This window comes from Prosopis cineraria, unplaced genomic scaffold (assembly GCF_029017545.1).
Source record: "Prosopis cineraria cultivar Desert tree isolate PC_DT_omini unplaced genomic scaffold, ASM2901754v1 PC3, whole genome shotgun sequence".
In the NCBI taxonomy this organism is placed as follows: Eukaryota; Viridiplantae; Streptophyta; class Magnoliopsida; order Fabales; family Fabaceae; genus Prosopis; species Prosopis cineraria.
The window spans coordinates 40,964,653-40,990,717 of record NW_026555334.1 but is presented as its reverse complement, the minus strand read 5'-3'; the positions used below and the strand labels follow the sequence as shown (position 1 = coordinate 40,990,717).

General features: G+C 34.3%; 3 protein-coding genes and 1 pseudogene across 4 annotated transcripts; 1 reads left to right on the top strand and 3 right to left on the bottom strand.

Annotated features, from left to right (window-relative positions):
* The first annotated feature begins 1,467 nt into the window (after positions 1-1,467).
* On the top strand, positions 1,468-9,291 carry LOC129306794 (splicing factor Cactin-like). Of its 2 annotated transcripts, none has more exons than XM_054947525.1 (13): positions 1,468-1,956; positions 2,047-2,138; positions 3,093-3,192; positions 3,881-3,952; positions 4,307-4,369; positions 4,451-4,591; positions 4,753-4,848; positions 6,701-6,985; positions 7,068-7,206; positions 7,293-7,441; positions 7,527-7,703; positions 8,399-8,665; positions 8,797-9,291. In XM_054947525.1, exons 1-13 carry the CDS (start codon positions 1,651-1,653, stop codon positions 8,914-8,916), a joined length of 2,007 nt encoding a protein of 668 aa, XP_054803500.1. In that variant the 5' UTR covers positions 1,468-1,650; the 3' UTR covers positions 8,917-9,291. The 2 variants fall into 2 exon arrangements, with proteins under 2 accessions (XP_054803500.1, XP_054803501.1); XM_054947526.1 differs by having other exon boundaries at positions 1,909-1,956; positions 2,754-3,192; positions 8,797-9,290.
* A 2,440-nt stretch (positions 9,292-11,731) lies between these two features.
* Positions 11,732-14,150, bottom strand: LOC129305268 (wall-associated receptor kinase-like 20). The gene has a single exon (XM_054945283.1). The coding sequence runs from the start codon at positions 13,906-13,908 to the stop codon at positions 11,986-11,988; it is 1,923 nt and encodes a 640-aa protein (XP_054801258.1). The 5' UTR covers positions 13,909-14,150; the 3' UTR covers positions 11,732-11,985.
* A 2,927-nt stretch (positions 14,151-17,077) lies between these two features.
* LOC129306134 (peptidyl-prolyl cis-trans isomerase FKBP16-4, chloroplastic-like) lies at positions 17,078-21,162 on the bottom strand (annotated as a pseudogene).
* On the bottom strand, positions 20,954-24,704 carry LOC129306133 (protein CHUP1, chloroplastic-like). The gene is made up of 4 exons (XM_054946514.1): positions 23,584-24,704; positions 23,313-23,480; positions 22,504-22,664; positions 20,954-21,226 (listed from the first exon to the last, which is right to left on the bottom strand). Exons 1-3 carry the CDS (start codon positions 24,376-24,378, stop codon positions 22,530-22,532), a joined length of 1,098 nt encoding a protein of 365 aa, XP_054802489.1. The 5' UTR covers positions 24,379-24,704; the 3' UTR covers positions 20,954-21,226; positions 22,504-22,529.
* Positions 24,705-26,065: the final 1,361 nt, after the last annotated feature.

Below are 26,065 nucleotides of genomic sequence, written 5' to 3'. Positions count from 1 at the left end.
CTTTTTTAAAAAGCTTATATAAGTAAGCCCGACCCTAATACTTTCGGGCCGGCCCGAATGTCTAAAACTTTTAAAAATATTTGTTCTTTATTTTTTGAATTAATTTTAATTTTTTAAAAAATTTTATTAAGCATAAAATATTATTTTAATTTTAAAAGAATAAAATAAAAAATAACTTATCAATCTCATACTTAAGTAGCTTTGTTATTATTTTATTATATTATGTATAATTTATTTATAAATATTTTTTTACTTATAAATTAATGTCTTAATTATTTAAATATTACTCTTATCATATCATATATGAATGTTTTATATTATATAAAATAAAATTATTTAATTATGAGTAAAATATTATTTTTTAAGTAATTTTTCTTTAACTTTTTATATTGTTTAACCCTTACATATAAGAAATTTTTATTCTAATTTATTTTTAATTTTTAACCAAGTTTAGCATTGAGAATAACCAAATAATTATTTAAAAATAATATTTTATTTATTATATTTATCTAATATTAGAGTTAGAAATTTATACATACCTGAATTTTTTTTAAATTATTTTTAATTTTATTTTAAAATTAATTATCCTAATTTATATAAAATATAAAATTTATTTTTATAAGCAAATGATGTATAGGAATCAATTTTTTTTAAAAAATTAAGTCATAAAATGTAAAAATTAATATTAAAATATATTTTAAATATTATTTTGAGATTTTTATCATTTAAAAATAACAAAAATATGAAAATATAACTTTTTTTAATTTTTTAAAAAATAACTATATTAATACACTCAAATATATATAGTATTTTGCTATAAAATGATATAAAACTTAAAAAATTAATTAATATTTATCATATTTTATAATTTTTTATTAAGGTATTTGGGCTAAGTTCGAATCTGATTGAACTTGGCTTAAATTTTATCGTGTCTATTCAAACGTCTCAAACAATAAAAAAATAATATTTTTTTAAATTTGGCTCTAAATTTTTTGAATGAGTTTGGGCTAGCCTATTGGGTTAACCTAAATTATCAACTCTATTTTCAAACAACAATAAATAAAAAATAAAAATAAAAATATTTTAAGAATGTACAATAAAAAAATTATTTGTTTAATGATTAAAGTGCACATTTAATTTTTAAATTTTATACAATATTTTATTTTAATTTTTTAATTTTATAAAGTGTTTTTTTAATTATTCAATATTAAAAATGTTAATTTTATCTTAATAAATATTTTCATTAAACTTTTTGACAAAAATTATTAAATGTTAACGTATTAAATTTAATTTTTTTTAAAATAATTATGATTAACCTAAAATTTAATTATTTAAAAATAACGATATCAAACTATATCAAAATTAAAAAATTAAATTAAAATTAAAATTTTATATAAAATTAAAATATTAAAATAAATAAATATATATTTATTTATGATTATTTCAACAGCACCCCCGGTCGCGGCCTCAATCCACCAAATCACCGGCTCAATTGCTTATCGCCCTCCCAAATCACATCATTCTCCTACGGGGATTCTCTTCTGATCGGACTCCTCGCAGGCGCCTCGACACTCTCATCCGTCGACTTTGGCTCCTTCTTTCCCAGTTGGTGTCAGGTCTCTCCATCTCTCTCTCAGTACGCTGAAGATAATGGGCAGCGGGAGTAGGAGAGAACGTTCTCGTAGGTCAAGGCGAAGTTCGGACGATTCTGAATCTGAATCATCTTTCCTGTCCGATGAGTCAGGTAGCCGTCAATCATCGCCCGAAAGGGGCTCTGACAAGCGCCGGAGTAGTCATCGTAGTCGTAGCAGTAGTCGGCGGTCGCAGCGTCGGAGCGCACCAGCCGAGCAGGACTCAGATGATAGTGACCAACGGAGTCGCAAGAAGAAAAGCTCCTCGAGGATCATTACTGAAGAAGAAATACAAGAGTACTTGGCGAAAAAGGCTCAGAGAAAGGTTTATATGTGGTTCTCAGTGTATGTTGTTTTATGACTGAGTTTGAGCTATTTTTTGCTGACACTGTCTACGTTTTGCTGTTATGATTAGGCAATGAAAGTTGCAAAAAAATTGAAAACCCATACTGTCTCGGGTTATGCGAACGATTCAAATCCATTCGGTGATTCTAATCTCAATGAGAAGTAAGCTTCTTTCTTCTTCCTAATTTTCTTTTTTGCTTTGTTAACTTTTTAAATATTCGATAATTGAACTTGTTAGATGCTCGACCGTAGGAGATAAGCACTCCATGTTCAATATTCTTTTAAGTATTTTAATTTCTGCGGCTAGTGGAGCAATCGGTAGTTCTGGAGTCAATGATGCTAAGTTAGGGCAAGCATTATACATAAACAGTGTTATGTTATTATGATTTTGACATTAGTTGGTTATGTTCTGTTGGAGGATATAATCGTTAGTTAGTCGGCTTATGTCCGTCGGGTATTAGTCCTATAAATATCCAATAATTCAATTGTAAAACTCTATGTCAGATCAATAGCAGCTTTCAGCACTATTCAGTACTTCTCTCTCTTCTGTTTCTCCTAATTCCTCTCAATCTCTCTCAATTCTACCTTATCTGTTCTTCTCTTCGATCTTCCCTATTCTTTCCTACTTTCTCTATCATACAGAATTATAAACCTGTATCAAATAGCTTGTTGATATTGGTTGAGTGTCCTGTGGTATTTTATTCCTCAATTTACTTCTGGTTATGGTATTATCTAATAGAGATTATTTTTGAAAACTTGCTGGAATTGTGCTTTCAGATAAAATGAATGCTTGACTAGCCTACTAATTCTAGCTTTGTGGATTACACGGAGGATGTGGTGACGCTGGCTTGAATTGCTGGGCCTTTTCTTCTTTGAATGCTTTTCATTTGACATCTTTGGAGCGACTTGCTACAAATACTAAGTTATCTTTGATATCTTGACCTTTATGTATTTATTTATTTATTTTTCTGTGGGTGCTGTGTTTGGATCCTCTATGGCTGTTTAAGATTTTATATTGCAATGATCTAGAATCTGTTGTGTGTTTTGCTGGAAAGTGATGTATTAAGTTGTTGACTGATGCCTACCATATCATACTCACAAAATGTTTGTTTGTAGATTTGTCTGGAGAAAGAAAATAGAGCGAGATGTTTCTCAAGGTATTCCGCTCGATAATTTTTCGGTCAAGGCTGAGAAAAAGAGACAGAGAGAAAGGATGGTATGTGTGTGTGTTTGTGTGTGTGTGTGTGTGTGTTTTTTTTTTGGAGGGACTTTTCATTTTCTTTTTAATGTTTGTTAGTAAAATATTGCATTATGTTAATTGAGACTTATTATTTGATTGTTGATAATTTGTACTTTCTATGCTGTGCAAACATATATATATATAATTTATACTGATGTTTTAGATTTCATAGGTATTGGGTGTGGTTTATTGAGAAAGGAGGAGTGATTTAGGGGAACACAAACTTGGTCTCCTTTCAAGTTTGAACATATCTTTCTAATGGACTAATAATTATTTTTGTATCATAAAAAAATTATTTTTAAGATTCAAATGAATTTCAATTTCGGAAGTTTCTATTTTACAACCAATTTATGGCCTAGCGATGTTTTTTAATTTTTGGGCAGGAACGTTATGAAAGTATGGAAGCCATCTGATTTAGAGTGCTTCACTGATTTTAAAATAAATTGGAATTCTTACTTTGTAGATATATCCCATAGTACATGTTTCAGGCCTCAACATATGATGTGTTATATATTTTTATTTATTATATATATATATTTTTGATTAAGTTGGAATGTCCTTCTATGTGTCCTTTTCGATATCATGTAAAAGGCCATGATGAATGCTTTAAATTTTATTGTCCTCACTGAATACAGACTCAGAGATCTCATGAATGACAATGCAGGCAGAAATTGAAAAGGTGAAGAAAAGAAGGGAAGAAAGGGCGCTTGAGAAAGCACAACATGAGGAAGAAATGGTAAGTACCTTAATTTGTGAGGCATGATGCAAAACTTACGTCTCACCACTATATATCATATGTGCCTACGTAGGCCTTGTCTGTAGTGCTATTCTGCTACATAGCTTTACAAAGTATGTTAACCTTGCCTTAAAAAAAAGAATAAAATAAAATAAGATAACCCTACAAATTTGGCCTATCCTTTAAAGTATGTCCTGAAAAATGAAAAAAGTAACTCCATTAATGAAAATGAAGTTGAGACTCTAAATGTGACTGACACATTGAAAAGTTTAATTCTGGACTGATGTAAATGTTAGTTGATCAGTTGATAGTCACTCACTTTACCATGCCATCTTTTGTGATTTACTCTCTCAGGCAATATTAGCCAGAGAACGTGCTCGAGCTGAGTTCCAGGACTGGGAAAAAAAGGAAGAAGAGGTATTGTGGTGCGTTCAATTATTTCTGTTCTTGTTTGATCTAGTATTGGCAATTTGTTGACTAATACGGCTTGGTCTGCAGTTTCATTTTGACCAAAGCAAAGTCAGGTCAGAGATTAGATTGCGTGAAGGGCGTGCCAAGCCAATTGATATCCTAACCAAACACCTCAGTGGATCAGACGACTTGGATATTGAAATAAATGAACCATACATGGTTTTCAAGGTTATTACTTTTAGTTTCATAGCGTTATGTTATGTCTCTTTTTCCTTTTGACTCTATAGTGAGATACACCTCTTAAAAATTCATCATACTCTGTCATTTTTGTATGGTGTGATTTCTGGATTTGAATGTCAATATCACCAGATTTTACATATATTTTGCAGGGCTTGACTGTGAAAGAAATGGAAGAGCTTCGTGATGATATCAAAATGCATCTTGACCTTGACAGGGAGACACCAACCCACGTGGAATACTGGGAGGTATCACTCCTTCCCATAGTTTACTTAGTTGCGTTGTAGTCCTTCATTGATTACTTAACTAAAAGCTTCTATATGATGTTAACGTCATAATCCTCTTTTCTTCTTCTAATCTTAATTTGTTGTAATCAAAATCTAGATATTTGACTTTATTCGGGAACACATTATAGACATAATCTTAATCTTAAATATGAAATACCTAGGCTATTTCTTTGTTACACTCGGGAGCTATCATTTCAAATATCATTATCATAATATCTTTTAATGCATTTCTTAATTCTAATGCAAATGGCTTTGGAAAACTATGGAACTTTTAGGCTTTTGGAAAATTTGGTTCAGTGAAATGAAGACTTCCCCCCTTTTCTCATTAGGATAAATGTGGAACTTATGAAGTTTTTGGTTCCCGTTTCTCAGAACTGTTACATTCTAAAAGCTTGGAACATCTGGTTGGTGGTGTTTAGCATAGGTTCAAAAACGATTGAAACTTTATTGTGGCTTGGTTTAAGTGTGTTTGTTGTTATTATTGAAATATGAATTCAACTCCAGAAATCATATTATTTATGTACCAAAGATCCTGTTGCAAGTCTCACTGGATTACAGTGTTAGTAGAGATATGATAAAACAATAGCTAAACAGGATCCCTAAGCATTCAAGAGGCACAGGCTTTCCAACAGCAGTTCACTCACGGTCTACTTACCTTCCTCTCCTTCCCCACCTTTGATTACACTCCCTAATTCTTTCTCCTCTAATGGCCAGAGGCGTACAATTCCTCATTTTCCCTCTAAAGTCTTGTGCACTCTCCCATTTCATGCTCCATATTTCTCCTGATATAAGTCAGCGAAGGCCCATCCCTACCCCTCCTCTTCCTTCTTGAATATGTCCACAATTGAGGTCCAAATCCATTCCTATCGAAATGAAAGACTTGTGGAGTGCCCAGTGTAACTTCCAGGCATCATACTATAATAAATACATTGTTTACTATTTTACTAAAATCAAGGATCTAGTATTTTCACTTGTCTGTGTGTTTGGTAAAGCTGAAATACGCAAAGGAAATGGAGTGGAAATGGATAATAGGTTGTTTTGATTTTAGAGAAATGATAGGGTAGGGCAAGAGGAAGAGAGAGGAAACAGAGGAAAATAGAGAAGGAAGATGAAAGGGGAGGGAGGGAGAGGGAGAGGGAGACAGGAAATAGAGAGAAGACAAGGGATCAAAGAGAGAGATAGAAACTGAACAATATTTTTTGGTTTTCAATTATGCATAATATCTGACTACACTAAGGATCTTATATAGACCCTTATGGAAAATCTTAACAAACTAACTCCTTAACTAACTAAAACTATTTAATCTTTATTTCTTTATTTTGTACATGTCAAGAACACTACACCAAAATCCTCAAATGGCACAGAGCATGAAATTATCATTTAGCTGTTTTTGTAGTTTCCTAACAAAATAAATTTGACCTTCTCGCTGTATTTTCCTTTTTCCTGTGTTATCCTTTCTGTTGGGTTTCCCAGTTTGGATTTTAAGACTTATTTAAATTCCATTCACCGATGGAATAATCCCTAAGATCATGGTTACATGAGGTGGGCCTGTTGCTTCTCCACTGTATATATGATTTTAACTGAGCCAAATAATCAATTGAAGGACTGGGAATCATTAAATTCTGAGTTGATTTAACTTTTCTAGTCTTGTCTGCATTTGCATGGAGGTAAATGTAAATAAGGGCCTTCTATTTGACTGCATAACATATATTGTGTCGGTGACTCATAAGACCTCAGGATTTTGGCAGTTAGTTTCTTTCCACAATTCATGTTCAAAGCTGAAGACATGTTTATTAATGGTTACTAAATACAGGCACTCCTTGTGGTATGTGATTGGGAGCTTGCTGAAGCTCGTAAAAAGGATGCTCTTGATCGAGCTAGGGTGCGTGGGGAAGAACCACCTGCTGAGTTGCTTGCCGAAGAAAGAGGTCTGCATGCCAGTGTTGAGGCAGAGGTGAAGAATCTCTTGCAAGGGAAGACATGTGCTGAATTAGAGGCTATGCGAGTGCATATAGAGTCTCAAATGAGTAGTGGTACAGCGAAAGTGGTTGAGTATTGGGAAGCTGTTTTAAAACGCCTCCACATATATAAGGCCAAGGTATTTTTTTTTTTTCAATCGTGTATAATTCTGTCATGTCATGATCAACGGTTCTCTCTATTCTAAATTTCCATAAATGCAGGCTACTTTAAAGGAAATCCATGAAAAAATGTTACGGAAGCATTTGCAACGCCTTGAGCAACCATTGGAGGGTGAGCACAAATTGGAGAATGCTTATGATTCAAAATCTGAAGTGGAGGATATTCAGGATGATGTTAAAGGTAAGTTTTCTGTCATTTAATTGTTCACAAGACATTGACTTATTTTCAGAATTTCATGTTTAAATTTGCCCTTTTTTTCTGTATAGTTCAATCAGTAGATGAAACATATTCACCAGAACCCATGAAAGGAGAGGATCAAGAAGCTGAAGATGAGCCCGGGTCCTTTTCACCAGTACTGTTGCATGGTGATGAAAATGAGGAAGCTATTGATCCTGAAGAGGATAGGGCTGTCCTGGTAACTTTCTGAAAAATAAATTTGCGACTGTATATTTAAGAATTAAGTATACTGAGGATAACTTGATCATTTGGTACATGTGCAGGAGCGTAAACGTATGGCTGTAATGGAGGAGCAGCAAAGACGAATCCAAGAAGCAATGGCATCAAAGCCTGCTCCATCTGAAGATAATTTTGAGATGAAGGCTATGAAAGCTATGGGAGCCATGGAAGAAGGAGATGCACTTTTTGGCTCTGGAGCTGAAGTGAACCTAGATTCACAGGTACCCTATCTTAGTCATTTAAGTAATATGTCACTCTGAATTATAATTGGCATGAAATTCATGCAAGCAAGCATTAAATTTTCCATAGATATGTTGAAGTGTCAGTTATGCACTTTTGACATGAGGATCCAAGAGGCACGTAACTTGCTTAAACTTTAGCCCATCAGCAAATAGATTATCCCATATAGTGCCGGGAATTGAGAAACATTAAGAATATATTTGCCCGTAAATGTAATTTTTGAGGGGAAATAAATCGCCTAAGTCAATTGTTGGAATAGCATCTTAACATTCTTCACTCCCTCAAGAAAAAAAGAAATTCTTAACTGACCCTATTTCTCTGTTTCTTTCAAGTTTTAGTGAATGAAAGGCGATATTTGCCAGGTTTTGAAGCTTAAGAAAACTTTCAAAATTTAAACAAAAAGAAGTTATTTTCCCTGTTTTCTCGTAGTTGGAGTGGGCCATTTGCTTCTTAATTATTGCAAAGTGGTGGATGGTAGTTATAGAAGGAGCTTTGGAGGACTTGGCCTTTCTTGTATATTGTTTTATCAGTTACGAAATCCCCTGGCTACCCTCCATAGAATAAGTTGACATTAGTGAGAGTGACATATTTTATTTGGTATCTAAAACTATTAGTGATGTGTTTGTTAGTCTGTTTTTTCTCTTGCGAATTTTTGACATGATAACTTTTTGAGCAGGTTTATTGGTGGCATGACAAATACCGGCCCAGAAAGCCAAAATATTTTAACCGTGTCCACACTGGATATGAGTGGAACAAATATAACCAGACTCACTATGATCATGACAACCCACCTCCAAAGATTGTACAGGGATATAAATTTAATATTTTCTATCCAGACCTTGTAGACAAGACTAAGGCCCCAACCTACACTATTGAGAAGGATGGCAGCAATGGTGAGACATGCATCATAAGATTCCATGCAGGGCCTCCATACGAGGACATAGTAAGTCTGCTGTTCTTGTTTTGATCAGAAAGATTTATAATTCAATCAAAATATTAAATTAGTTCTTTGTTCTTGTTCAGAATTTTAGTTCTGTATAAGATTACTTAACAGTTGTCATGTCTCCCTGACAGGCTTTCCGAATTGTGAACAAAGAATGGGAATATTCTCACAAGAAAGGGTTTAAATGTACATTTGAGCGTGGAATTTTACATGTGTACTTCAACTTCAAACGCTACCGTTACCGCAGATAATTTTAGGTGCTGGTTTGCTGGGATTATGCCAATGGTGCGGGCAGTGGAGATATATGTCTTGGGCAATTGACGGCTTGCAGACTCTTTTTTTTTTTTTTTTTTGGGTAAGAGTTCCCAGCTAGTATCCAGATTTGTCATAGGATTGTAGATGATTTAAAAGTTAAATGGAAACATCTTTTGGTTGTAGAAATGTATGTTCTAAGTCTTCAGGCAGAAACGATTTAACATCTGTTAGTTTGGGTCTGTTTCATTCAGACCTTAATTCATTGTTACACCAATTGTATAATTTTGTACAAAGGGCAGTGCTCCTTTTAATATATATGGTGATTTTGGGGTAATATAAATTTTCACCTTTCTTTTGGGCGAAAAAAAATCTTCTAGCCTAGATTATCTTTCGGTTTTATACTGGATTATTGGCTGGAACTAGCATTTTCGTATTCTTTGGTAGCCAACTGAAACAACCAGACAGGAACTAATTCCTCTAAAATTGTGGGAGTCTTACATTTTGCAAGAGAAGCAGCCTGGCAAAGTGCTCTGTCCATGAAATCTAGTTACCTCGACAATTCCGTTTTATTGATGGCCTTTCAGAAAATTGCGTTTTACTTTTCAGTCATATTATGGAACGTATGTCAAGTTTTTAGGTTTATTGCTTTTTTGTCTGTGAATGCTCACCGCATGTAGGAGCTGATTAAGTCATGAAACTGAATATCGTGTGGCTTGAATCATACGTTATTGTTATTTTTTTAACTCCAATAACATAAGATAAAATTAAAGGTTGATTGGCCTTGTGAGTAGAGTTGGAAAAATGAGTGGGTTTAACTTTTATGAGCTTGACCTTTAAGTTCGATTCTCATTTTTTACTTTTTTTTGAGGCTCAACCTTTATTTAAAAGGCTTAGGGTCGGGCCCGTAAGCTTTGTTCTAAAAAAATAAAAAAATTAAATTAAATTAAATACTATAAATTAATTAAAATATTTTAAAATGAAAAAATTTAAATCCTCATAATCCTTTAAAAATTAAACAATGCTCATTTAAAATTTTAGTAAGAAAATTCAAATCTTGATTAAAAAAAGTTTATTTTTTATAAATACACAAACATAATAATTATAAAAAAAATAAAAAATATTAAAAATTTTATACTATACATTGATATTTATTAAATTATATTAAATTAACTTTAAAATAAATTAAAATTAATAATAATATAACGCGTGTAGGATTAAGACTTCAGACGGCAAGTTCTTTTTGGCTTCAAACATGTATTCCATCAATGAAAAAAATTAATAATAATGTAACATGGCTTGAAGGATTGCTTGAGCCTTTTTTTATAGAGTTTATCAGGGCCAGACTCTCAAACCTTATTATTTTAAAAAATTTTAATTTTTAAAATTTAAACTTTTATTTAAATAGGGCCTTTAAGCTCGATTTTTATTCCTGGCTCTACTTGTGAGGGTCATGTGATAGGAGGAGCAATAAAAAGCACTGGAATTTTGGCTATATTGAGTTAACGCCATGCTTAAACATGTTAGGAAAGATTGATTGTAAATGAAATAACAGCATTTGTTTTAACTTTCAAATAAAAAGAACTTCTATTTTAGAAAAAAATAATTATTTGATCCTTGTAGTTTTGACTTAGTTGTAACTCAATTTTTAAATTTTGACTTATTATAACTCAGTCCTTAAAGTTTTAACTCGACTGTAAATTAGTCTTTGAACTTTGCCTCTTGTAATTTAATCCTTGAAGTTTCAACCTCTTAAATATCGGTCCTTATATTTTAAAAAATAAAATTATAAAGATGCAAAATATTTTAAAATTTATTTCTAATATTTTAAATTAATAATTCCTTTTAATATTTATAAATATTATAAATATTAAAAGTTTTAAATATTTTTAATCTTTCTAATTTTATTTTTTAAAATATAGGAACTACTGTTTAAGAGGTTGAAACTTTAGAGATTAAATTGTAAGAGATAAAATTCAGGGACTAATTTATAACCAAGTCAAAACTTCAAGAACTGAGTTATAACGAATCAAAATTGAGAGATTGAATTACAATTAGATCAAAACTATAAGGACCAAATGACTAATTTTTCCCCTATTTTATTAAAAAATCACTTTTGAAAATTTTTTCAAAATATTTGTTTAAACTTGTAAAGATAATTAGAATTTGAAACAAAGAAGATAATATCGTTTGATTTTGTTAAATTTAGATGCTAGAAACTCGAAAGCCACTCGTTAACCCTATTGTTGTGCCATTTAAACTGTTGTGCGTTTCTTTTCCTTCTTTTTTAAAACAGTAAAGGGGGTGTTAAAAGAATAAAGCAGCCGTCTATGGGTCCTCCTGGACCTGAAGCAGTGAACCAAGTGATGCCATTATCAACGATGGAAAGCCTTTGGTGATCCTCGTAAGTTGCCTATCCCAATCCCACTCTGACACTCAAACTTATGGTATATGCATTGTAGTGACTAATGTAGTTGCTTTTGACTTATCATGACGTTTTTGACTATGCCCTCAAACTTATCATGATTTCAAGTGATCCTTTCTTTTCTAATTTCTATTGCCCGTCAAGATTATGCCCTCAGAAATGGATTGAGCTAATCATGACCTTTTTGAGATGCATTCCAATTATAATAAAGTTGAATTTCCATTTCAGCCTATTTAGTGCAATAATTTTTTCAATCTCAGATTCACTAGGGAATTTTTTATCAGTTCATGCCATCACAGAACAAGAAAGCATCTAATTCCAGTCTTTTCTTTATTTCCCACCCAACTGAATCCACCCTCAGAATCTTGCTTCTTTTTAGTGGGCTATGCTCACTATCATGTCCTGGGACTCGCTATCATGTTTCAATTACCAAAACACCATTGCCGCCACGTTCCATATTAATGTGATGCCTTCAAACCTTTTAACTTTGCAGTGTCTGAATATCTAACAATGTGATAACTTCTTACATAATAACCTTTTGGCCATTGAAACTCGAATATAGATATTGCTGGTTTGGCCAAAGAGGGAAAAAAAAAATATATAGCTAGTTAGCTACTGCACGAGTCTGAGTTACACAACATTCTTAAACAGATGCATCATCACTGTTCCTCACTTGATCTGCAATTTTAATGATGCATTGAAGGTGTTGAACAATGTCCTTCATATTCGGCCTTTCGCTTTTCTTTTCCCTCAGACAGCTGAGTGCTAGCTCTGAGAATAGTTGTATGCTTGTTTTTATTTTATCATCAGATGGTTCCTTAGACATTAGGAGCCTCTGATCTACCAGTTCCATGATGGACCCGTTGACGGCATGTTGACCGACGAAAATTGCTAGGTTCACATCATCTTGCTCTCTTGAGAAATCTAGGGCCTTCTGAGAAGTCAAAAGCTCTAGCAACACAACCCCGTAACTATAAACGTCGCTTTTATCAGTTAACTGGTAGTTGCGGTAATACTCAGGATCCACATAGCCTAATGTTCCCTGAGCACAGGTTGATACATGACTAAGCCCTGGGTTAGCCAATCTGGAGAGCCCGAAGTCTGCAACCTTGGCGTTAAATTCATCATCTAGCAGTATGTTTGTGGACTTCACATCTCTATGGTAAATGGGAGTATGTGCGGCAGAATGAAGATAAGCCAATGCTTCAGCAGTTTGAAAAGCAACCTTCAGCCTTGTTTTCCAGTCTAGGAAGTTGGAATACCTACCATGAAGATGGTCATGGAGTGTCCCGTTTGAAATGAACTCATAGATCATCAGAGGCTGCTCAGACTCTACACAGCAACCTAGGAGCCTGACTAGGTTCTTGTGATTGACTTGAGAAAGAATTGCAACCTCGTTTAGTATCTGCTGAATGCTTTTGAGGTTGCCCAATCTAGCTTGCTTCACAGCCACAGCTGTCCCATCTTGGAGTTCACCTCTGTAAACTTCCCCAAACCCACCTTTTCCCAAAATACTGTCTTGAGAAAATCTGTTTGTTATTTTTATCACCTCCTTCAGTTTAAACATCCTAGCAGGTGTCTCTCCAGAATTTGACTTTATCACATCTTCTATAGTCTTGGCCTGCTTTGACCCGTGAGAGAGCTTCCTGGACCTCCTTAAGATAATGGCCATAACTGTGGCTAGGCAAAAAAATGTTATGACCACAAACGAGACTGTTAAGCTGATTTGTGATTTAGACTTTTTCTTGTTCTTAAAGCAAGTTGCAGCAATAGGGTCCCAATGGTGTTTGCCCTTACAAAGACAGCGAAAGACTCCATTTTTTTCAGCAGGTGAGCAGATAGAAGCCCCAGAGCAATCTTCTTGTGTCCTGCAGAGAGGTTCAGTAGGAGAAGCCCACTGAATTTCAAGACCTTCCTCCCACTGATAAGCAGGCTTTTCTGCATCTAAATGAAGGATGCTTCTGAATGCTTTACAGCCAGAGCTGTGAAGGCGTATCTTGTATGCTGAAGGCATCCCCCCTGCAACAAAGGTGCAACAAGGGCCAAGACCGCTAGCACACTGAGTAGCTCTTCTACCATCAACATGTCCTGAGCTCTCCAAGTAACGGTGACAAAGACTCGAAGAAGTGCAATTGAGAGGAGAAACTAACAGGCGCGGGGAGCAGTTGAAGAGGAAGATTGTGTTGGATGAAGTTATTTTGAAAGGAAGTGACTGGTTTAACCAGAGGCCACCACTTGCAGGCATATCTTGAGTAACACATGAACTAGAAAGCCAAGGTGATGGCTGCACCACCAAGCGCTGAATCGAAGGCATGGTTCTGAGAACGGAATAGGAACTGCCATTGAGGGTGAAAAAGTAGAGTTTTCTTGATTTGGGATCACAGTGAAGGCTATAGGATGGATCCCCACAGCTAGGGTCCGTGCTTAAAGGGTATGGAATTTGTAAGGAGCCACAGTTCGGGCAAGTCTTTTGAGAAGTACAATGATTACTGAGGTAAAAGAAAAGGAGGAGGACATGGCTAAATCGGAAACGTGAGCTTATGTTTATTTTTGGTTCAGTGATCATTCTGCATGAACAAGGGGATGACTGATTGATCACACGTTACAGATGGGAAGGACGACGGATGAATAAGAAGGGCTACTACGTTGGAATAAAGTGAGCGCAATGAAAATCAAAAAGTTGGCTAAAGAATCTATATGGAATACCATGAAATTTTGGCGACTTATGGGGACCAGTTGATACCCTTCAGAATGATGAGAGGTTTCTAGCTGTTTTCTCTGTATCGGGAATGTTCATTGAGAAAAGGCTTCAACACTCGCTACTTCGTTTTTGCGAGGTTCATTCTTTCTTTATTTAATCTAATCGAGTAGCATATGATTAAAGTGGAGAAACTTCCCATTAAGGCATAATAAAATGCTGCCACAGCTTATGGCCCTCGCACTTCGAAGTCAATTTGCAAGAGACAATATTTTCTCATTTACTGTTCTAGATATAGGAATGTCACGCCATAAACACAAGCAAAGGTTCCATGTAGACAGGACAAAGGCCAACCTACACCATCGAGAAGGATGGCAGCAATGGTGAGGCGAGCAAGCATCATAAAAATTCATGCTGGGCCACCATATGAGGACATAGTAAGTTCACTGTTTTTCTCTTCTCACTGTTCTGAAATATTTTAGCATGCTTTGCATGTCAAACCAGGTTGTGAACATCTATGTTCATTGCAATTTTTGTTCTTGTTTTGTTCTTCTTTAACCAAGTTTCAAAATGATCACAGTAAACAAGGTCATTGATGTTTTGATTGTGTGCATACATGTTTATTGCAGTCCCTGTCAGAACAAGACATCAGCTTATCGTCATGCTTAAGTAGTAATACTTCCAACCCCCCCCCCCCCTTTTCTCTGTAAAACCTAGCAAGGAAAAGGAAAAGGAAAAGAGGGGCTGGGTGGAGGGGTAAAAGAATAATTCAAGCGTTTATGTGGTCCTAGAGTGCATAATCACTTTGGAGTAATGAATTCAGTGTGCCAGCTTGCCGTTACTATCAATGGAAAGCCTTTTCCCCCCCAAATAATCCGGAAAAATGGAAAGACTTTGGTGATCCCCATAATTGCGTATCCCGCTCTGACACACAGGTTTATTGTATATATATGTGCATTGTAGTGACCAATGAAGTTGCTTTTGACTTATCCCACTCCTTTAAAGTGATCTTTTTTTTTTTTTTTATATGGTTCCCCCCACGAGGCTAATCCATCGCCTATCAAGGTTATACCATCATAATTCTTATTCCTATTCTGGCCCCTCATGTATTGCGACTATCTTCTAGAGAAAAAGAAGACTTGTTTTGAAATTTTAAAATTTTGACATATTGCAACATTATATTGCAAAGAATCTAAATGTTAAGGCAATGCTTTTTTTTTTTTTAATACAAGGCTATGGAAAAACTGTGCAAAAAAGATTAAGGTCTAATCATATTTAAAGCCATAAAGTTTAAATAATCGGGAGGCAGGTTGTCAAAAATAAAAATATCAAAATCACTGTAGGATGTTTTATAGATAAAAAGATCGGTTTATTTGTTTGCTTCCCTATAGATATGGTCAAAGCTAACTTTTCAATCTCATGATGAGCTTTTTAATGTTCTTGATAATTAAACAAAATAGATATGTGCGCCTACTAGTTTTTACTTAAGTTAAAAAGGGCACAAAATTTCATAAATGAGGCTCATATATACTCTTTTAAGATGAGTAATATGATCATCAAAAGCAAAATAAGCTATTTTCAGTATGGCTATTGACATATAGAGCTTTGTTCACATGCTATTTATGTATTATTATTATTGTTTGAAACAATCTTATTCGAAATGCAGTCAAATATTAAATATGAACATTCTTTTTAATAGGGATTCAAACCTTTATTCATTATTTTATGAAAGACTAATCTTTTTGTTATATCTAATTCTCATTGGTTGTGTATTGGTATTGTTATTAGTAGTATGAGTAATATGCAGTTATATGATATATGGCTGCTTGTGTGTGTGAATCAGAAGACACATAAGGGAGGGCAATTACGCCTTGGTATCATGAGCGGAGTTGTGCACCAAATCCACAATTTATACGGATTAATGATTAAGAACATCAATATGATGCTTAGAAAGATAATGGGGAACCCTTCACGAGGGGGAGCTAGAGTAGGAGTTCATGGATTGAGCTAATCCTAATCATGACCTTTTAGAGATGCATTCCTAGTATAATAAAGTTAAATTTCCTTTTCAGTCTATCTAGTGCAACAATTCTTCCAATCTCAGATCCACTTGTAATTTTGATGAGTTTATTCTATCACCCAAAAAAAAGAAAGAAAGCATCCAATTCCAATCTCTCTATTTTCCCCCCACCCACGACCCAACCAAATCCCCACTTAGAATTTCGCTCCTTTCTAGTGGGCTACACTTACTATTGTCACTATTTTCCATATTAATATGATGCCTTTGAAGCTTCAACTCTGCCACATATGAATGAATATTTAACATTAACATATAGTTTCTTACTCAATAGTCAATGACCTTCATTCAAAATTTTAAACATCTAAATATAGAGAGCGCAGTTCGGCCATGAAAGGAGAAAAAATTATGGCTAGGGCCAGACTATAAGAGCCCCACAACAACTTTCTCAAAACACGTCTCATTAGTCATTACTATTCCTCACCCCATCTCCGATCCTAATGATGCATTGGTGTTGGACAAAATCCTTTATATTTGGCTTTTCACTTTATTTTCCCCGCAACAGCTAAGTGAAAGCTTTGAGAATGGCTTGATGCTTGTTTTCACTTTAAGAGACGGTCTCAATACTGACAACTAGTCTCTATACAATGCCTATCAATAGCATGAATTTCCTTAAGGCTTGACACTTGTTAAAAGATTGTCATGCGCTTGTAGTCGCGTGGATAATCATCATAGCCACTAATTTCTGCACATCATCAAAATGTGTAATATAAGTAGCGCTACCTCTTACGTGTCTTTTAGATATCCCATGATGCGGGATGGGGAAATTTTCAGCTTTCACTAATGTTGCATCTCAGGATGAAACAAGCAACAGCAACATTTAGAATGTTGGTGTCTAATGCCACTCACACAAACACATCACACGCATTCACAACTCTGCACAACTTTCAAAGGGTGGTTCCATCTAAATTAAGGTGGCCCCGCAAACTATATAAATGTGGACGATCGCGAAAGTGCAAGTTTTATGTCCGGAAATTCCACGTTCGGTGATAATTTTTTTCATAGCTTCGAAGGACGTTTTGCCCTACATAGACAAAATAATATGAAGCACCCTCTTTACTTGAAGACAACATGAAAGGGCTCTCAATAAAAGGAGCAGAAGTCAGAACAAGAGGAGGAGTAGTAGTAGTAATAAATTAACAGATATTTATGGCTGTTCAGATTCAGACAGAAGAGCCGCTTCTGATATCTGCCACCCCGCTAATACCAGTCCTCAGACCGATCGGGATGATCAGCTTACTAGAGCATGGTTTACACAGTTTCGCCCTTTTTGTTGCCTTCATTCTTTTCCAGAAGAGAAACCTGAAAATTTTCAGGTTAATTTACGCCCTCTAGACATAATCGGCCAAATTATATATCTTTTGACATTTAAATTGCCGAGCCAACATGGCCTTACTCATAGTAATAGCATAGCAAAGCTTAGCCTTCAACTATCTTTACCGCAGTCCTGCACAATACATGACCGATAGTATGAACTAGGCAAGTTATTATAATAGTAATAATAAACAAATTTCTATTTCGAGCACTGTTACTTACCCAAATGGGCTTTGTTTGATGGAAAGCAGCTCAACATCTAACTGCAGTTTGGAGAAAGTCGCAAATAGTAAAAATGAATATTACAAATAAGATAAGAACGTATAAAGTAACGTAGAACTACACTAAGAGAACCTTACCGATTATTGATTAATGTGTAGAAACTACTAACCAGCAACATGAACAAATCTATAATCAGAAGATAGTTTTTAGCTACGCTAGTAACACGGATGGTTTGCCCTTTAAATTAGCGCGAGTATATTTGGAGCTTGGATCATGGAACAGGCGAACTGACCTTTCCAACTACACTAGATTCCTTAGGGACACATTCTCCAGAGTGTAAACTTTGGGAATTCAGTGGCAGTAATGAAATTGTATGGACAGCGAAGGAGTTTCTTAAAAGGCATACATCATTCAAGTTGTACAGCTGTAGTAGTTGATATTAGTGAATATAATTACCATAGACACTGTGATCAGTAGTAATAATCATTATACTATTTTACTATCATCCTTTGGATAGAAACCATAGCAACTGATCGAACAAGTTACCTCTATTGTTGCGTTTGGAGGGATCTCCTGGACTCCTCTACTTCCATAGGCCAGTTCAGGAGGAACAATTAACAACCTCTGCAGAAAACTCAGCTAATTAACTGCTCTCCTTTTATTCTAATATGTTAATATGTTAATATGGTTGCAGACCGAATATAAGTGAATCTGAATTTTCCACCTATTTCTTCCAAAAACTTCTATATAAAGGTTTAGGGGCTAGAAATTTAGAGAGAAATAAAAATTTGTTGTTTATATAAATAGTTATTGACAATAGAACCTATGAAGCCAAAGGAAATATTCCCCAATATGTATAACTCAGACTTTGGGAAAAATACTATACAGATGCCCACTAGTCAACACAAACTACCAAGTACTAACAAGTGCTCCAATGAAGCTTCCTGCCTTGACACACAGAGTTTTACAGATTGTCTGGCTTTTAATAGCATATTCGTACAGCTTAGCAAAGAACTCTGGTATTATGGTCTGTCATTACCTGGCCGCCTACTCGCATTCCTTGCACCCCTAAATCTAACCCTTAAGGACAGTTCCATTCTCAGATTGGCCTACATCAAATCCATATGGCTGCAACAATTTAAGAATCTTAATCAATAAGTAAACTTTCCGTGCAAAAAATATAACATATACGTACATCATGACTATCCAGAAAGTACTGCTGCTGCAGTAACCGAAAAAAACAATGCTAGCCTTGATGAGGATCATGTATAAAGCGGTGCAAAATTTCTGGAGTTTGATCATACCGTTCCTCCTCCAACACCCATTCCTTGTCTGCTAGTCATGAAGGTAATATTCTTCCATTTAGCAACATAGTGAACCTACAAAATGATATTTTGAATATATCTGGGTGAAACATAATCAGCTAATAAAGAGAAACCAAAATGATGAAGAACTAGAACCAAAACCAGAACAAATGGATGAATATTGAAAAACAAACTATTCACATTGATCAAATTCATCATCAAGAATGAAATTCCTATGACAGACCATGTCTATTAAAAGTGATCCAAACAGACATATTTCCAAATTACATATTCAATATAAATTACTAAATTAATCATAAATACTAACATTTCCATTCTGTATTACAAAAAAGGATTGAAGCCATGAAGAAGCTGACGATATTCATATATGTAGACGCATGTGTCAAACACAGGACAAATAAAAGAGTGTATTATTATGTATTAAATCTTCTGAAGGAAATGAATCAGGTCCACGGCTCCCTCATTTTCACAATCAAATGCATCAATACTGAAAATCAACCAATCATATATCACTTTCTTTTGTATACATATGCGAGCCTTTTGGTCCACAAAACTTCATCTTGAAACAGTACATCTGAGGTTGCACGATACGCATCGATTGATCGATTGGGTGAGAGCATTTACAAGCTCTGAATTATGCCTACTTTTACCTTTCACAATATTTTCAGACTCGCGATCAGCACTAAAGATCAAATTTGATAATACTTCAATACATTGTTAAGGACTTGAAGAGTGAATGGTGGAAAACTAATACTCTTATGTTATTTATATACAGCAAGCTATGATTTCTGCTAGATACTTCCTCCCTTGCCCCTCCTATCACCTAATCATTTGCTATTCTTTCTCCTTCTCGCCTGAGACTCCCCATGGCAGCAAATTATGAAAGGTTTATTCTGTTTTATATATAAATCTTGAAGATCTTATCAATCTCGAGTCAACTTTGCATATCAAAAGCAAGAGCAAAAATGCGTGAATCACGCTTAACAGAGTCAACCGTACAGCAACACGGGATCCCTTCACAGCCTCAGCTCCACTCCCGACCTTCAAATCATAATACCTGATGATGACGCCACAGTTTCATCAGACCGTAGCATCAAAATAGTTATGAACATTTTTTAGGAAAAAAGAAATTTAAAATGATGCGAGTGAAAGCTTAAGAGTAAACAATTATAATGCAGCATCATCAAGCATATAAAATTGACAGGTTCTGGTAGTCTAGGAAACTTGTTAGGCATATCCATTTCGAGAGGTTAAAATACTCTTGACAATTTTAAAATCATGAGACATAAGAAACAAATGCAAAAGAAAGAAAGATCAAGATTACTGGGGAGGTAATAGTTATGTACTGACTTAAGACCACTAGGCAGGGTTTTGAATTCACTTTCCGGGATTTTTGATCCACGAAGCTGCAGAAAACCAAAAATGCAACTAGAACATGAAACAATCATTCAGAATAACTCAGGCGATGAGAGGGGATGATGGGGAATCATACAGCTCTTCTACTTGTGCTAACTGCTTCAGCTACATCACACGCATAAACTCCAGCAGCTGAAATAAGATAAAACACACTTGAGCCATGCTAGTGGGTTCATTAACTGGTAAAAATTATCTATAAAAAGATAACGTAATGGGAAAAATTGAAATCTATAAAAAGATAACGTAATGGGAAAAATTGAAAGAGAATCTTGGACGATAGTGATCTAACCACCAACCAGTCGTCAGAAGAACAGTGAGCAATGCCCTTCTTCCGTCAATCTGCAAGGACAGTGTGGATGGTTCAGTAGCAGATTGATCTGAGGAAGAATATGAACAGCGGCAGGGTAGCCTAAATGAACTTCTGCTATAAAGGGTCTTGTGTTTCGTCCCTGAGGGGATATAAGTATAACCAATCGCGCGTTAGTTTTGGGTTTAACAAAGCCAAAGCTCAAAAGAAGAAGGAGGAAGAATTTACTGGGAGAGTGAATGCAGCTTAGAGGGGAATGGAGGATCGTGTGACGGCACTGCAGACTGAATAGGGAGAGTTCCATGGGGTTAGTTGGCAGTTAAGAGATCAGAATCTTTTGTTTTTTTTTTTTTTCCCCTTGGGTTTGGGAGCGAACCAGAGAAGGAATAGAGGATAACGTTCCTTTCCTTCCATCCACAATTTTGAAGCATATAGAAATCACAAAATTTGGCGTCTCAGTCGGAAGATTGTATTACTGATATTTCACGAACAAGACATGTTTATGATCCCAAACTCAAGTTTCCTCTGGAAAAAGAAAAAAAAAAAAATCAAAGGGTTCTTAACACGGTTATTCCGGGTAAGTGCCATCGGAGAATTGACAAACAAGAATTTTTCGATCTATATAAGCTCAAAAGAACGGTTAATTCATACTGATAAAATTAGTAATAACTTAATATATGCGAGCAAGTTGTGTTTTTAAATTGAAAATCTTTTACTTGATTTTTTTTTGTGAATAATTGTAGATGAAAATATATTTATACTTCTAACTTTTTAATATTATTTAAAGTATAATAGTCACTTCCTTAATTCAATTTAGTTCTATACTTATATTTTGTTTTAAATTTAATTCCATTCTTTAGTTTTATTTATTTTTAATTTTTATTTTTTTTCTTTTGGCTTAATTTTTAATCCCTTAACTTTTACAAATTAATATTTAACAAATTCTGTAAGTTTCCCTTTGAGTGAAAATTACAAATAAGAGTTACATAAAAATGACAACCACTTGTATAAGAAAAAAAAATGACAATCATAATTTAATACCTCAAAGTATTGAAAATTTAATTAACGGCCGTCGTCCTTAATTATAATTTTAAAAAATTCTTTATCAGAAAAAGTTATTGTCGGAGACGCACTGGCTGGCCGTCCTTGACCAGATTCTGGCGATTGTCAAAACACCGAGAAACTTGCCGACGTCAAACCACTTTTTCCCCCACAAAAAATTTCCTTTTATTGTTTAAATAATTTAATCATGATTACTTAAAATAAGTATAAACTACCTTAATTTCACCACTGAAAAGTCTAAATCTAAACTGAAAATTGACTTATTTTAAACATCGGATTAAATTGACCTATTTAGTTTAACTACTTAATTTTGTTTCATTCCTCCTTTTGGTCTTATTTTTAATTCCTTAACTCTTACAAATGGAGATTTAACAAATTATGTTATTTTTCTTTAATCTTCATTATAATTTTTATTTTTCACCGAGCATTCTATTGATGACATGGGGTAGGAAATATCAAATGGGAAGAATCCTTTTTCCTCCGTACTGTATTGAACGAGCTCTCTGCAGGTATGACTCGGGGCTCCCATAACCAAAGCTTTAAGTTCATTGTAGGAGATACGTGTCCGTCATTGGACATGAGCAAAAGTCAATATTGCGGCTGCAGATATATACTCTCAATCTGATTCATTTCTGTCCTGTTAGATTATTTTAGAATATGTACAAGATTCTTGTTTTGCAGAAGCTTACTCTGCGGTAAATAACATATTATTAGCGTGGAAGGTGAATTAGTAATAAGACCTTGTTCGTGCAGGAACCGGAGTTTTTTATGCTTTATATGAATGAGTATGGCTTTCATGGCCGTCTTTCTCCACTGGGCTCACTCTCGCCTTCTCACTGCCTTCCACCCATCTCCTCAGCCTTCTCGCCAACTTGTTCTGTATGAAACAAGCCCCATCGCTCTGAACATCCCCCAGAGCAAGGCATTGTGTCAGTGACGGAAATAAGTCGATGGGGCATAATTTATCTTAACATAAATATTAATATCTTATTAAAAATATAAATTTAAGTATTTATTAAATTATATTAAAGATATAATTTAATAAAATTAAATACTAAAAACAATGCATAAAACATAAAATTACAATAACAAATTATCTTTATATAAAAAAATTTTTTATGTCTATTAGTTTCATGTTTTTTATTTTTATTAAATTAAATCTGTGTATCTCTTTTGTATAGAAGAAAATTAATTTGTGATAAAATTTTCTATAAGCAAAATGTTTTATTAAATTATTACCCTTCTATTCTAAAACTATTCCTACTTAAGACAGATTACATAGATAAGATTTTAAGTATCAAATTTTCAGTGAAATAAGAAATTTTTTTGAGGAGACAAGAATATTTTTTTTTAAATGATGGGGTCAATTGAAATTTTTTAAAAGGGAAAACTAAAATTTTTTTGGATCATGTCGGATAATTTTCTAACGTGGGTGCGTCCCTGCACTATGTCATGGTCCTGCTCTATGAACGCATCATCTAAGTCATACTCTGTTTCATGTTGTGTTACCCCATCGCTTCCTTACTTTGTCTTTTCTATGTTCCCTTACCTCATTCTTCTGTTCATCTTGTTGCCTCTCCAGCTCGTGCTTTAGGCAAGCGTTGATCCAACGCAGGTGAATCAGTTCTTTCACTTCGTCTTCTCGATCCTTCTTCATCTCCTCCATTTCCTTTACAAGCTGCTTACACTCTTCCTTGCTTGCATCTAGTGCTTCAACCTTCATATGGGAAACCTCGTGTTTAATGCTCATCAAAACCAAAACCAAAACCAATACGCAAACTCGCTATTTTTTTTTTTTAAATTATGTGTCAGTTACTTACCTTTGATGCGTACGATTTTTCTGCCTCGTCAAGCTTCTTCAGAAGTTCATTCTTCTCGTTCTGCAATTGTTCCAAGACGCTATGTAGGTCTCTGACTTCGTTTTTTATTTGATCCATAACATCAATCCCCGTTTGCAAGGCGTCACGGTTTTCCAAAATCTCAGCTTCTTGGGCTTCAATCTTCAGAGCTTGCTTATTCGTCAGGCGAGACTGTGCCTTTGATTTTCTCTGCAGTTTCTTAAGGCTCCCACGAAGCAACCTGTTTTGAGATTTCCAACAGTCGAGCTGCTCAATAATTCTCATACATTGGAGCAGGAACCCCTCCAACTTACCATTCTCTGCCTCCCTGAACGAAATCTCCTTCTGCAGTAATTCAACGCGAGCAGCCTCCAGCGACAAAAGATTTATGATTTGCATCAGCAGAGATTCCTGCTCCTTCATATCACAATACCGATCGAACTGCAAACGCAAATCCGATTCTTTCTTTTGCAAACCTTCAATCTGGCTTCTCAGCTCGCTAATCTCCTGTTGTAAATTCGGATTATTTTCGCGGGATGCCGAGTCATGTTCTTCATCTTCCTTGGAAGGGAGACCATGAGAGCTTTCTTCAGGTTTGACTCCCTGCTGAGCATCATTGGTTTCAGGTGAATCGACCCCCTCGTGTCTGTTTGAAGAGGCTGTGTGTAGTTTTTCTTGGCAATGATCCAGGCAGCCAAAGATAAAGCAGCCAAAGAAACACCAGCTTTGAGGATTAATGGAGTTAGGAGCTCTGTTTTTGGAGGAAGTGTTGTCCATGCAGGAGATGGAGGTGTGTTTTTGATGTTGCAGTAATTTGGGGTTATGCTGAAGAGCCGATTAGAAATACTGCAAGAATCAGAAGATTGATCAATAGTTGACGAGGATGGATGGTTGAAGACAAATCAATGAAGTTGGTTGGTTCAGAACAGTGACGTGCATGATTTTGACTGCTTCAAAAGACAGGGACAGGGGCGTTCCAAGCTAACATCATTGCTCGTGGAAGGTCCTTGGAATCTAATTCCTTTCTGGATGAACCAGCTTTTGCTTTTTCTCAAATTGACTTTACCCACCCGGCTTTCTTTTCTTCCATGGATTCCTCATGTTATGTTCCTTGGCTTATATTCGTCGTCTTGGATTAGAGCCAAGAAAACACAAAATCAAACAGTATCCAACTGCTTCCAAACGCAGCTGTATATGACGAATGTAGCTTCTTAAAATTTTTTATTCATGCAATGTTTGAATTAATGAAGATTTACATTTAAATTTTGACCCAATCTATATCTAGATATATAAAAATTTATTAATTTGAGTTCATTTCTTACTATAATTTGCTTGTAATTTCAATTTTTTTTATAATCTTGATATTTGAAATTTTAATTACTTCAAGTCTCTCTTTTCCCTTCCACTCTCTCTTGGTGCCTCTATTATTTTCATATCTTGTCTCCTCTCTAAGTCTCATCTCTCACCAATTAAAAAATATAGATAAGATTATCATTTTTCATTTTTCATTTTCACTTCAAACCTTAACTTGGTTATATTCTTTCTTTAATTTTTTTTCTTAAGAATTAAAGTATATTTTTTCCCTTAAGCACTCACTCACCTATATGTGATATAATTTTCTTTAGCATTTAAAAGGGTGTATCAAATGCCTGCAGTAAAAAAAAAATTAGCTTTTACTATTTAGTTGACACAAAAAACTAAGAAAATGATTTAAAAATTATAGTAAAAAGACCTATAAAATTAGAAATGCATATCCTACAAAAAAGTTAACATCAGTTAAGTCCATAAAATAGTGTAATAATTTATAAGTACTTCAAATAGTCCCACAAAAATTTACCACCTGTGCCAAACAAGTTCATTGATAAATAATAGATACATTAGAAAAGTTCTTTACCAAAGATACATTAGTAAATTTGTGAATTTACAGGGAAAGTGTAAATATCAAGAGCTAACTTGTAAATTGTGTATAAATATTTGTAAATATTTATTTATATTATTATATATTTTAATGTGATATTATTATAAAAATATAATTTTTTAATTATTTATTGATGTTTTTGTCAATAATTATGATCCATTAATTACTCAATAACTAATATAAATTGATTGGTCAAAATTGTATTTTGACATTTCATATTAGTAAGAAATAACATTTGTATATTAGTATTTATTTGTAATTTATGAGATTTAATTAGTATTAATTTTCATAAGCTTACTTTTAAGTTTTTTTAAGTCATTTTATAATTTTAGAGACTCTTTTATGCAATTTTAAATCAATTTATAATCAAATTAACTTTTAAATGATAGAGTGTTCAATATATTATTTTCTAAAGTTAAAAAAAATTGTAGTGCATGAAATGAAAATTTAAGGTACTAGATGTTCATGGTTGAATAATCGAAAAGAAAAAATAATCCTTAATTTTTTTTAAGACTATTTAAATAGATTATTTTAAATATGAAATTT

Excerpts from the sequence above, each read along its gene's own strand:
- LOC129305268 (XM_054945283.1), bottom strand. The coding sequence starts at position 13,908 with ATGATCACTGAACCAAAAATAAACATAAGCTCACGTTTCCGATTTAGC.
- LOC129306794 (XM_054947525.1), top strand. The coding sequence starts at position 1,651 with ATGGGCAGCGGGAGTAGGAGAGAACGTTCTCGTAGGTCAAGGCGAAGT. Across the intron at positions 7,207-7,292 it reads TATTCAGGATGATGTTAAAG|TTCAATCAGTAGATGAAACA; the intron begins GTAAGTTTTCTG and ends TTTTCTGTATAG. Across the intron at positions 7,704-8,398 it reads AAGTGAACCTAGATTCACAG|GTTTATTGGTGGCATGACAA; the intron begins GTACCCTATCTT and ends CTTTTTGAGCAG.
- LOC129306133 (XM_054946514.1), bottom strand. The coding sequence starts at position 24,378 with ATGGACAACACTTCCTCCAAAAACAGAGCTCCTAACTCCATTAATCCT. Across the intron at positions 23,481-23,583 it reads AAAAATCGTACGCATCAAAG|GTTGAAGCACTAGATGCAAG; the intron begins GTAAGTAACTGA and ends TCCCATATGAAG. Across the intron at positions 22,665-23,312 it reads AAGATGAACAGAAGAATGAG|AGCGATGGGGCTTGTTTCAT; the intron begins GTAAGGGAACAT and ends GGGGATGTTCAG.